This window comes from Populus alba, chromosome 4 (genome assembly GCF_005239225.2).
Source record: "Populus alba chromosome 4, ASM523922v2, whole genome shotgun sequence".
Lineage (NCBI taxonomy): Eukaryota > Viridiplantae > Streptophyta > Magnoliopsida > Malpighiales > Salicaceae > Populus > Populus alba.
In genome coordinates this window covers 8,746,683-8,759,665 of record NC_133287.1, presented here as the reverse complement: position 1 = coordinate 8,759,665, position 12,983 = coordinate 8,746,683, and the positions used below count along the sequence as shown (strand labels likewise).

Genomic DNA, 12,983 nt, shown 5'->3' with positions numbered 1-12,983 from the left:
TCTAGAAATTACTTTTCAAGAAACAAATGCACCCTAAGTGTAGATATTTAAGTATAAGAAAACAAATTAAATTTTTTTTATATATAAAAAGGATAAATAATAAATCGAAACTTTATTTTTAAATCATAATAGTTTTTATGCATGGATTTTGTACACTATTTCTCTTTTTACATAAATATGAGACTCGTAGGTACTTATAATGATAATGAAACCTATAAATACTAATAGTTACGATGGTAGTTTTCATATTTTATGTGAAAGAATGTAGGGTATCTAATAATTTAGGGTGGCAAATACTATCTAGAAATAATTTTATCACTCACGTATATCAAACTATTTCTAATTATAAAAAAAAATACAACAATAAAAAAATAAACTATAAAAAATAACAAAAAAGAAAGAACTCACTCTAAGCTTACTCGGAATACGAAACAACTCAATGTTATGGGGAGAAACTAAAAAAAAATTAAAACTAAAAGTTAAATCGAGTTAATTTGTAAACTTCATGGTCTTGGATATAAAATTGAGATAATATCATAGAAAGAAATATAAGAAAAATATTTTGAAGGCTAATTTCTAATAAATAAAATGAGAACATAATAACTTCATAAAAATAAAAATAAAAAAAGATGAATATCATTTTCTAGTAAAAAAAATGTTGAAAGGTAAAAATTAAAAAAAAATATCAAAAAATCTCGATTCAAGCCCACTCAAGTCAAGATGTAAAATCTATAACTCAATCATGATATACTAGGATGAAGATCAATCATTCAACAACTGAAGAATTAAAAAAAAAAAAATTAAAAAGTAACAGAAAAAAATGAGTTAACCCATAAATCTCGTGACTATAAACATAAGATTGGAATAAATCAATAGAAAGGAAAGAAAAGAAAAGTACAAAGATTAATTTTTAATAAATTAAATATTGAATAATAAATTAATTTAAAAAAAAAGGACCCAAAAAATATCAATTCGCATCAAACTTTAAAACCAATTACCTTGGTCATGAACCCAAACTAATCTCATGCCACAAAAAACAATATGAATCAACTCAGGTTAACCCACAAACCCTACAATCATAGGTACACGATCAAGTAAACTCAATAAAACAAAAAAAGCAAAAAAAGATAGGAAGACCAATTTCAAATAAATTAAATGTTAAAAGATATAATTGAAATAAATTAATCTAAAAAATTGAAAAAAGAAAAATCAACCCGCATTAACCTTTTAAAATTGGTGACTCAAATTAAAAGCCCGAGACTAATCTCATAGAAGACAATTTATAAAAAAAGTAATAAAGCAAAAAAGGTAAAAAAAAAAATAGCTTAAAAAAAAAAAAACAAGTCAACTTGAGAAAAACTCATAAACTCGGTCGAATCTCTAAAACTTGCAACTCGTGAAACCCTTGACTTAGACTTAATTAAAAAGCTTAATTCTCATCCAATTTAATCTTAAACGGTGAAATCAGAAATAAATATCAAATTTAAAAACTTTTCAAGGAAAAAAGATAGAGACAAATAGAATATTGATCAAATTTGATAGAAAAAAACTTATAAAGGATGAAATTGAGAAAAAAAAAACAACCTAATAAACTATCCGAAAAAATAAATAGCAATCAAAAGAAAATAAACTAGATTTGAATGATAAAAAAATAAAAAGGGATAAAATTAAAAAAATTATAATTCATTAAAAAAAATAGAAATAAAAACAATAGGGACCAATTTTGAAAGATTAAAAAATAAAAGGGAATGAAATTGAAAAACATTTTTAATTTCATGTCTTATTCAAAATTAGAAAAACTAACAATAAAAAGGATAAGGACTAGAGGTGAAAGGGCTGATTTGAATTTTTTAAAGGGCTAACACTTATTTTGAGGAGAAAAAAGAGATAAAAGGAGGGGAAGAAAGAAAACGTAATTGGTGCCAAACCAGAGGCGTTTCCGGTACACATGTCACCATTGAAAGTTTTCAAACGCCACCCCAAAAGATGATGTTTGGTGGCTGGATGACCCTGAAAGTGTCGTCTGAACAATATAGGGGTCATTCACATGTTGGTGCATGCTGTGTATATACCACCAAGTTTTTTTAAAAATAATATTTAATATATATCAATTACAATAATGCCCTTAAGTAACCTTTAAATTTATAATAAAATCAATATAAAATGATAAGAAAAAAACCCCTCTTAAGAGAGTTATATTATTTTGTTTCTAAGGACATAAGATTAATTATACTATTAAAGAAAAAATTGAGAAGATCAAAACTCCCTTACTAATAAGCATTATATTTTTTTTTCTAGGATTAAATTAGTAATTTCAATGTATAACAAAAAACCAAAACAATCAATTTAATCTCATATAATTTGCAAAAAATAATTATGTCATGGTGAAAAAATCACTTTAACCCCAATGCCTAAATCAAAGGTTTAATAGCAAATGAACAATTTAGTAATTACATTATTATCTTGAGTTACAATAATTTCCCTCCTCCTTTTAGTTTAGTTTTTTTAAAGTAGCTATTCGACTCGTGCTCTATTATAGGTTGTATGTTTAATTTTCTCAATAAAACAATTAGATGCGCAACGTGTTTTTTTAATATAAAAAAATTATAAATGTAAATCAAAACGATTACGTAAGTATTCAATTAAATAATCGGATAACCATATGTGTAATTAAATAAATAAAATCATTAACAACAACTAAAAATAAAATTAAAAAATTAAGAGTTAAATATTGATCGAGATACTTGATTACGCAACATGAGATATTTACTTGGTTGTGTTCAATGAATTTCTTCTATATGCAGCCTTGCATAAAGACATATTAAAAATCAAAATGTCTTTTTGTTATTTCTTAAAAAATATAAAAATAGAAAATACCCTTGTCAACCATTCTAATTTTTTTACTTGGAGCAATTTAGTAATTTTACTATTTCAAAAAGTTAAAAGATGTGTATATATCCCTAGACAATACTTTAATGACTAATGAATTATATAAAAAGACTATAATACCCCAACCCCAAGACATCTCAATTTTTATTCCAAAGAAAAGAAAAAGTAATTTCACTTTAGCAACAAATAATTTTTTTTGTGTTTATATGCATAATGATTCCCTATGTGTTTTATAAAGTTTTGTTGGTAGTTTATTTTTTATTATTGTACTAAAAAAATTTGAAACATAAAAGAATAATATGCAAACCATAGGAAACTTTTTTAATATTATCATTAAACTTAGTATAACATTTTAAATTTGAAAACTCTCAACCCAATTTTTTTGCTTAGCTCTAATTTTAAATTAAATTGTGTGAAAGTTACCTCAACATGATCTTGTTGACTAGGTATGTTAAAAAAAAAAAATCAAAAGAAAAACAAGAAACATGTCAGGTTAACCTGATTAACCCGTCAAACTCATGACCTGTGTTATAAAATCTACTAGGTCAAATTAATTTTTATTTTATTTTATTATATGATAAAAAATACAAAAAAATAATTTAGTATTAATCCAACATTAAATAATAAAATTAAATAAAAACCCCCCATTAAAAGATGAAATGGATAACAAAAATCAAATGATAAAAAAAAGTAAAAAAACTAAAGGGTAAATAAAAACATCATATTAAAAAATAAAACCAAAATATTAAAAAAAAAAAAACAGAAAAGCCCAAGAAGCCAATAAAAAACCCAGAGAGCCAATCACAACAAAGCATGGAATGTGGATTTTATATATATATATATATATATATATATATATATATATATATATATATATATATATATATATATTTTAATAAAAGATGAATAACCTACTGTCAACCCTTTTTTTCCACTTGTCACCTAAAATGATTTTATTAATGTTTTAGCCTCGCTACGACACAAAGTTATATACACAACTAAAAAAGGTGGTTCAATTTAACTGTTTATATAAAAAAATAAACCACCTCAGCCCTTCTTTTAGTTGTATTTATTTATAATTACTACGTTGTTTAAATTTTAATTTTTTTTTTATATTTTTAGATTATTTTAATATATTAATGTTAAAAATAATTTTTTAAAAAATAAAAAATTATCATTTTAATATATTAAAAAAAAACACTTTAAATCAAATATCAATTCATCAAAAGGTATTATAAAAAATAAAATTAAACAGTGTATTCATGTTCCTGGGTTAGAGATAGACATCAAAATTGTAGCCCTGTTCAGAGTAATTCTATGCAGTAGACTCAGACAATGGATTCGCTTGGTTCACGTACTGTTCCCCAATCACTCGTGTTGAGTGCACTGCACAACGTAACTTTCTTAAAGACAGAATCTGCTCAGCTGCAGCCTGGGAAACTGAATTCAGCAAGGATCCATCCGCCAACTAAATAGAGAGATGTTCATGGTAATCTCTTTCATGTGAGGGGATGTTCACTTAAGCAGCTGAGCAAATTTAGGGGAAAAACAATCCCTAATTGAACATTAAAAGAGAAGCATGAAAGGATAAACAAAATGATCCTAAACTCAGATGATTACATTTTCTATTTCCTTGTTTTGCTCCCCCTTTTCTGTTAAGTAGCGAAAGCATAATAAGAGAAGGTTACTTTTGTTCATACTTTAGTTCACAAGATTCATAGGCACTGAGAATATTATGAGCAATCAAGCAGAAAACAACATAACATGTATACAAATCAAAATCATATCACCAGGCTTTGCCAGATATCAGGCGATCTTTCTCCAGACTCTTACCAGCGCTGTTCGGAAACAACAGTGAGCTTATCACTTGCACCGATGTTGTAACTAGCTATGGAGCACTCATCCTGCAGTGGTATCTCACGGAAATATACTTCCTTTACGGTGCTGGGAAGTTTATTTTGGATCATAGCCTTTAAATCACGGATTATAGCGGAGGAGTTCGGTTCAGCCCCGATTTGAGACAACCCCATTTTGGTGATTATTGTTGAAGGTGAGAAAACCATATGAAGTGTAGCATTCTTCCTGATGTTGTAATATTCCAGATCACGGTTTGCCTCAAGTCGCTTTCCAGAAAATACAATGCTCTGACAGTAGCTTGGCCCGCCAAGCTTCTGGAAAATCTTGTCCTTCACATCTTCAACAGTGTCACGTTGATGAACATTCAGAGTTATGGTTTTCCCACTCCACGCCTTGACAAATACCTGAAATGTCTGGGGTGACATCTCCAAGATGGATTCTTCTTGGAGGTCATAACAAGCCAATGAATTGGAATCCTCAAGCTTCTTGCCTTGGTAGATTAGATCATAATCACTGACCGGGACACCAATCACGCCACCAATTATTGCTTTGACCTCAGAAACAGAATACAGGAATTTAACTTTGAGTCTCACAGTTTCCCCTGCAGGTGTGATTACAGAAAATGACAACAAATCTTTTGGATTGAAAATCAAATGAAGGGTTGGCTCGCTTTGCAAATTCAGAGAGGCCAAACTCGTATCATCTTCGAGCACTTCTCCGGCGAAGACAAGATTGTACTGATGTGGAAGAATTTGTTCCTTCTCAAGAATTACAGCCTTAATTTTTTGGACGGTATCATAAGTCCTTGCTTCAACCACAACACTTTTCTGGCGTGATGGTATAACGACTAACAATTTCACCCCAACTGAATCCTGAAGAATCATATGCAGGGTGGCATCCTTCGGAATACCATAATCAACCACTCTCTGGTCATCCTTGAGCCGGTCACCGTTAAAAAAAAGTTCTTGGAAACTTTTAGGAATTCCTTCCTTCTCACAAAACGCAGATTTGATAGTTCCAATTGTATCTGATCTCTGAACTTTCATCGTCGACGTTTTCATGACTTTCAAATATATAGTCATCTGCAAGGGGGAGAAATCTCTAAATTCTTTAAGAACCACAGAAGTTTTGAAAATAAATAAAACCGAACAGTAGCTTCCATTTACACAAGCACAGATAAAACAGAGCACACAACATCTAAGTGTGTGTATATATAAACCAACCAAGCCAACGAAGAGAAAAACACGCTCCAGTATAAAGAAACCTTTATTAACCATGAGAGAGGTACATTAACAATAACCCAGTAGAATAAATAAATAAAAAAACCCTGAAATTGGAGGATTCAAGACACGACAAAACATGTATCCTGAACTTAAAAAATAAAATTCAATATTTTTATACACATTCAGCAACAAACATGTTCACTCTCTGTTTTGGGTTTCTTTGATTCAAGAAGACTCTATCAAGTTTTCAATCCATAAAGTTTGAAGATTATATCAGTGTAAAGAAGAAAAACAACAGCTAAGAAACGCTACAAAACAACATCAACAGCAGCAGCAGCAACAAGTTGTTATAGACAGAGAAAAGGGGCAATAATCCACAAAACTGCAAAAGAAAACAGAGAGAAAGTGGAGAGTTAAGACCTCTTCTTCTTCTTCTTCTTCTTCTTGAGAATCATTTCTTGGAGTTGGAAGTTCCATTTGTGAAACTCAAAACCCTTCCTTCCTTCCTCCACTATTGTTGTCGATGATCTAATAAGCACAACTCTTCCCTTCTTCGCGAAGCTGTTGACGTCCTCTTCTGCCCCCCTTTTTATCAAAGTTATAAATACCTCACACTTTTGTTTTACACGTCAGATACTGAGGCATGTTTGGAAGTATAATAATTTTTTATTTTTAAATTTTTATTCTATTTAAAAATATATTAATTTTTTAAAAAATTATTTTTAATATCATCACATCAAAATATCTAAAAATATTAAAAAATATAATTTCAAGCAAAAACTAAATTCAAAATTTTTTAAATTCATTTTTAAAAATACAAAAATAAACAACTTTTTATTCAACAATTTCTATTTTTATTGTTTGCTTTAATTTATGACTTTAACCATGGTTATAAAGTCTCTACTAGTAAAAAAATAAAAATATAAAAATAATATTTGATTTAGTAAAACTTGATAAAAATTTATTTATTTATTTTTATTTTTTAACTAAAATTACATTATTTTTATTTTTAATATTTTTTAGGAATAACTCCAAATAACCTTGTCAGCCTATAATATAAGTTTTATTTACACACTCCGGTCAAATTTCAAAACTATTCTATATGCACTAGGTTAGTATTATTGAGTAGATTGTCGTCTGTTAAATGTACTTAGTTCCATGTTAATAATATTGTCTTAAAATTACTTGAATCAACAATTTAATTTTTGATTTACTTGTAAATGGGTTCAAATATACAGAAGAAAAGTTATTACATAATAATCCTACATAACACATCCTTAAACTTACTTTTTATGAAAAAGAAAATTAGTAATTGAAAAGTCGTATGGCTGCATTTACTTTTAATGTTCATTAAAAAAGTTGTTTTGCTTGTGCTAATATTTTTCTTCATTATGAAAACTGAAGTTTTTTTTTTTTTGAATTATTTATTAATTGTGCTCTTTATGCTGTTTAGATTAATTTTTTTTAATGTAAAAAAATAATATTTAAATTGTTAAAAATATTTTAGTATTTTCATATAATTCATTGTAATGATTCAAACTTGAAAAACCATGACTTGACTATTTGCTTGATTAGAATTTAAATTATATCATGTGGGAGTTGTTCGTGACCTTATTTATTAGATAGGTTTAAAAAAAATCAATTAAATATTAAATGATAAAATTAAATAAAAACCTTATAGTAAAAGAGAATTTTAAAACAATTTAAAAGATTATAAAAAAAATAAAAAAGGATAAAATAAAAAGAAAAACCAAAAGATAAAAAAAAAAGGCTAAATAACCCAGTGATCTGTTAACAAAAGCCCAGGCGTATCGGCTCAAGGGAGGCCCATGAACCTGGGCATGTCCCTGACCTCGTGTTATTTTCACCACACGTCAACCATTAAGCTAAGACATGAATTTGTTAACTAAACACATAAAATAATATATCAAGCATGTTGTCTAAATCATAAAGAAAAATATTGCTTCTTTTAGTACTTGAACATGTGCATTATCACTGTCATGCGTGAACCATTGAAACATGACACAAATTTGTTAACCAAAAAACATGACACAAATTTGTTAACCAAACGCATAAAATAATATATCAAGCTACTTCACTATTTATATAAATAGTTAAACGTAGTTTATTTAGACACCATTTGGGAACGCGGTACAAACTGCGCTCCCAAAAAATTCAAAATTTATTTTTGTTAAAATTTAATATGGTTTATATGTTTTGGATCGTTTTGATATGCTGATATTAAAAATAATTTTTTAAAAATAAAAAAAATCATTTACATGTATTTCAGCACGAAAAGTTATTTGAAAAGCAATCATTACCACACTGCCAAACATACTCTTAATTTACTTGGTTCATCCGGGTCAGAGATTGAAATTCACAACTTATTTGATGATTCTTCGACATCAATTAACTCAGACCTCCAATTAGTTTCACCAAAGTTTCATCTCGATAATGAATAAATCACCTAGATTCGGGTCCATAAACAGTGATGATTGTCTTATGAAGACTCACTATAACTACAGTTTTGATGGATTTCTTTACCCAAGCCATTCCTTATAAGTTGCTAACTCATTCTTCAACAGGCACACGGTCTCCTCTTTTTGCTTGGAAAAAAAAATGAATTTTATTGTATTAATCCTTAGGATTTTGTTTGGTAAAAAAAAATTGAGTTAAGATTTAGAAATCCTTTTAGATATTGATTTACGAACATATCATATAACAAAAACGTTTTGAGTTTTGTCTCGGATTTTAAAATCCTTTAAAATTAAAAATTGAAATATCTTATCTAATTTATTGTATACACCTTGATAAATCATATAGTCAAAGTATATGATCTAAACTACATTAATAAAAATTTACATATTTTTATCTACATGTTTTTTCAGTTGGATTATAAACATCAAAGGCTCTATTTTCTATAATATAAATTTAATTATAATACTTTTTTAGTGTTTGTTAATAATAATTGGATGCTTTGGTTTGTTTTTAACTTTATTAAATTACATACATTTTAAAATATTATGGATAGCTTATAATTAAATTTATATTATATTTTCTATAATTTTTTTATATATATTTTTTATCAGTTATTATGTGGGCCAAGTTTAAGACAAGACAATGTAGATAGACAAGAAATGAATTAAAGCGACATTCTATATGTGGTACTGTAATAATTTTAGTTTTTCAAATAATTTTGCATCTAAAAATATTAAATTAATATTTTTAAAGTATTTTTGTATATTTTTGACATATTAATATAAAAAATAAAAAAATTGCAAACAAATATTATTTTTTAATTAAAAAATATTTTTGAAAAATACTCATACAAGTTACCAAACACACTTCGTCTAGACATATATGAAAATTGTTTGTCCATGCCATATTCAATTTAATAATGCAATTGGATGGCAATTAATTATTGGCTCCAATTGAACAAATCTTAGAACCAAGAAGTGCACATGAATAAATATAATAACTGAGACAAATACATGTAAAAATGAAAATGAGAGGTTAAGTCAATATATTTCTAACATGGGCCTTAAGTACGGATGTCACACATTAATTGACATAAATGGAATTAATGATTTAATTTCTATAATCATCAATCTTGAATCTTGAATTAAGAGTTACTCAATTATGGAAATAAATCAATCGTAAGTGAAACCTTTCAATTATATCAATTAATTAGAATTAATGGCATTTTTCCAAGGATATATTATTCAAGTTATTTTCCTAAACTTACACACACACACACATATATTAGTTATTTTGGTAAACTTGTGGGTTCATCAGTGTCCATGAATATGAATCATGACATATAGTATATAGTTTCATTTTAAATCAATGACACTAGTGTAAGGTTTGGAATATATATTAAATAGGTTAACTTGAGTATACCAATTTTTATTTTTAGAATCAAAACAATATTATTTTAATTTTTTTAAATTCAAATGAGTTTTAAATTTAAAAAATCCAAACTTTAATGTCACACTCAGCTTTAGCTTGAAGCTTCATTTTTTTTTTAAAGCAACCTTTAAGCTTATCTTTAATCAAAGAGGTTATATTTTTAACAAATATGCCTTGCTCGTAATTAAACTTGTGTAACTAAAATTGATTGCTCATATAATTAATTAAAAAATAAAAATATATACAGTAAAAGATAAAAAAAAATCAGCAAATTATTAAAACCCATAATCTAAATTTCTTCTTCTATATTTTGAATGAACATTAGATACATTCTTTCCTTCCTAAAATCTTGACAATACATTATTTTCCGAAAAAAAAAAAAAAAACACAAACCCTCAAATCCTACATATCCACCAAATTTAAAAACCTTTGGCCTCAAAAAAAAAAAAAAAAAAAACCAATTGCACATCACTTTGAACAAACTGGCTCTTCCTCTATGGTCTCCAACAATGGCTTCTTTGACCTTGACATTGACATCCTATGGGCAGAGTAAGGAGAAGAAACCTCTTCAATTCCCTCCAAACTCAACCTTGGCGCTGCATCAACATCATTTCTTTCCATATTTTGTGAAATCTCCACCGTAGATTCAGGCAAGACCCTAATGTTCCCTTTAAAAGCCCTTTTCACAACCGAGTTGGCAGTGATAAACAAAGCACCCATGTCACCAGCAGTGACTACAGAGTTCTTTTTATGCATCGGGAACATGACATAGACGCTGGCCTTTCCAAGCTCGTCATCTGCATTTAGAGGACAAAACCTTCTGCCTATTTTCAGAGACTTGGTGTTAGCGATGAAGAAGTTCGGTGCTTCCAACATTAGCTCCGCTGCTTTTGTGCGTTGCTGGATTTTCTTGATTTCTCCTGTTGGGAGGATCACTCTTGTTGATTTTGACGAGTTTTTGAGCACTTGCGGGTTTGACAGTGTGCAAGAAACGTAGTTTCCCATCAAGAAAGTCAAAACAAGATCAGAAAGGCAGAGATTCAAGAATCAAGAACTCAAAATACTAATTTAAAGCTAGTTTTTCAGCACTGTCAAACGGGGTGAATCTCTTGAGAGGAACTAAGCTTGAAGAAGTAAATGGGTGGCGATTTGGAGGAGGAAAATGTCTTTGAGAGGGAAGAGTGAAAAAGATGGTTGATTTACGAGAGGTTAACACACACATATATATAGGGCAAACCAAAGTCTAAGAGGGCATAATAGAAGATTCCAAGGACAGTTGTGTACATAAGTTGACATTATATTGTATATTGATAACGCGTTGGAGAAAGGAAGGAAACAGGCTAGAGCCTAAAATACTTGATCGGGAGAAGGTGATCCAACAATTTTCTTTCCTATATTTTCATTCCTCTCTATGCTGTGTATTGATACGTAAATATTTACAGAGGCAATCTTTGTTCTGGAACCAGATCAAATCAAGAGACCAAAAAAAATCAAAGGAAGATCGATCAATCAATAAAATTGAGCACATGAAGATCGAGGAATCAAAAGGATCATACGTTGAAGGAATTTAACCAAAAAAATGGAGCACATGAAGGAGAAAAATCAGGGAGAAATTGATTCAGGGATATCATTTTAATTAATTGGGATATATATATGATCTTGATATCAAAATTGTTGGTCTAAATTGCTTTTAACTTTCACAAATGAAAAATAAAAAAAAAAACGTTCAAACTTTTATGGTTCATGATATAGAAAAAAAAAAAAAAATCTCTATGATTGATTCTCTAGCCATGAAAAAAAAGGCTCTTATGTGGCTCTTAACATTATATATATATCAACCATCTAGCAGGTAGTTTAGTGATAAAATTTTAGAATTAAGAGGTTTTTTTTTCTTTGTTGTTTTAAGTTCGAACCATGTTGTTACTAATATGATGGTCACTAGAAACTTATATAGTCATTAACTTCAGGCTTATGGGATTAGTCGAGATGCCCCAAACATCCATGTTTATAAAAAAGAAAGAAAGAAACATTACACATATATCTTTTCATAGGGGCATACCATTTTTCTCGTTCTAGCTCCAAAAGGCTAGATTAAACAATTTTGTTTTCTTTCTTTAATTCGGAAGTTAAAACCGTGTAGGTGGTATTGAAAATAAAAAATATAATTTTTTAAATACACTAAAATGATATGAAAAATGTAATTTCTAAAATCGTATAGAAAAACTTAATTTTAGTTGACATGTATAAGCTATTTTAAGATATACATTTTTTCTAATATTATCTATGTTTATATTAAATGCTTCAAACTTGAGAATGAAAGGAGGCACACAAGTTTCAATCAATCTATAAACTAATTATTTCTTTGCTTGAGTTTTCCCTTTTCTTTCCTCAAATCAAGTAGTGACAGTAGCCTCCATCTTTTTTTTTTTTTTTTTTTTATATCAGAAATCAGCTTTGCTTCATGTTTGAGATTTAATTATATACAATTATTTCCACAACAAGAAGTTAGTGTACATGCCATTGTCGGTGTTGGTTACCCTTAAAGTCAGTCCACCCAGATAATCAGCTCATAATCATGCTGTATGTGCACATGAAGGGATAGATGCCACCATTTCAAGTAGCCTTTTATTATTATTATTATTATTATTATTATTATATTTAATCAATATTTTATTGTTGGTAAGCTCCTCTTTACACCTCGTTTGCCTTTGTCATGGATTACACTCACCAAGAGGAATATTATATGTTCTTTTATAACCCTTTTTTTAATAACAAGTTCACATATCATCATTCCCTACCCTCGTCACTATTGTACCAAATTTATTTAACTTAAGCTAGCATATCTCATGTCTCATGTCTCATGTTTTATAAAGATGTTTCAAAACTGAAGCTGCTTATAGCAATAAGATTTATGTGGTTAGATAATAAATTAATTATTTAGTTATAACAATTTGATTTATTATTTCTCGTTGAGATATCTTGTAACTTGATGTGAAAAGTCTAGTTGGCTAGTAGCTAATGCTTGATAAGCTTGGGTGACTCTTGGTAGCTTGATGTCCCTTAAAAGAAGTCTATGTCGTTACGCTCTTCTTCTACGAGGAGCGT

At 28.4% G+C, this 12,983-nt stretch overlaps 2 protein-coding genes across 2 annotated transcripts; both read right to left on the bottom strand.

The window, feature by feature from the left end:
* Window positions 1–4,425: 4,425 nt before the first annotated feature.
* Window positions 4,426–6,557, bottom strand: LOC118056017 (polyubiquitin). The gene is made up of 2 exons (XM_035068099.2): window positions 6,390–6,557; window positions 4,426–5,828 (listed from the first exon to the last, which is right to left on the bottom strand). The coding sequence occupies exons 1-2, from the start codon at window positions 6,444–6,446 to the stop codon at window positions 4,719–4,721; spliced, it is 1,167 nt and encodes a 388-aa protein (XP_034923990.1). The 5' UTR covers window positions 6,447–6,557; the 3' UTR covers window positions 4,426–4,718.
* Window positions 6,558–10,346: 3,789 nt separating this feature from the next.
* Window positions 10,347–10,883, bottom strand: LOC118056027 (uncharacterized). Its single transcript, XM_035068120.2, has one exon. It carries the CDS (start codon window positions 10,881–10,883, stop codon window positions 10,347–10,349), a length of 537 nt encoding a protein of 178 aa, XP_034924011.1.
* Between the last annotated feature and the right edge of the window lie 2,100 nt (window positions 10,884–12,983).

What these genes read in the sequence shown, in the direction of transcription:
- LOC118056017 (XM_035068099.2), bottom strand. Translation starts at nt 6,446, where the DNA reads ATGGAACTTCCAACTCCAAGAAATGATTCTCAAGAAGAAGAAGAAGAA. An exon ending in AAGAAGAAGAAGAAGAAGAG is followed by an intron (nt 5,829 to 6,389) that starts GTCTTAACTCTC and finishes TCCCCCTTGCAG; the next exon opens with ATGACTATATATTTGAAAGT.
- LOC118056027 (XM_035068120.2), bottom strand. Translation starts at nt 10,883, where the DNA reads ATGGGAAACTACGTTTCTTGCACACTGTCAAACCCGCAAGTGCTCAAA.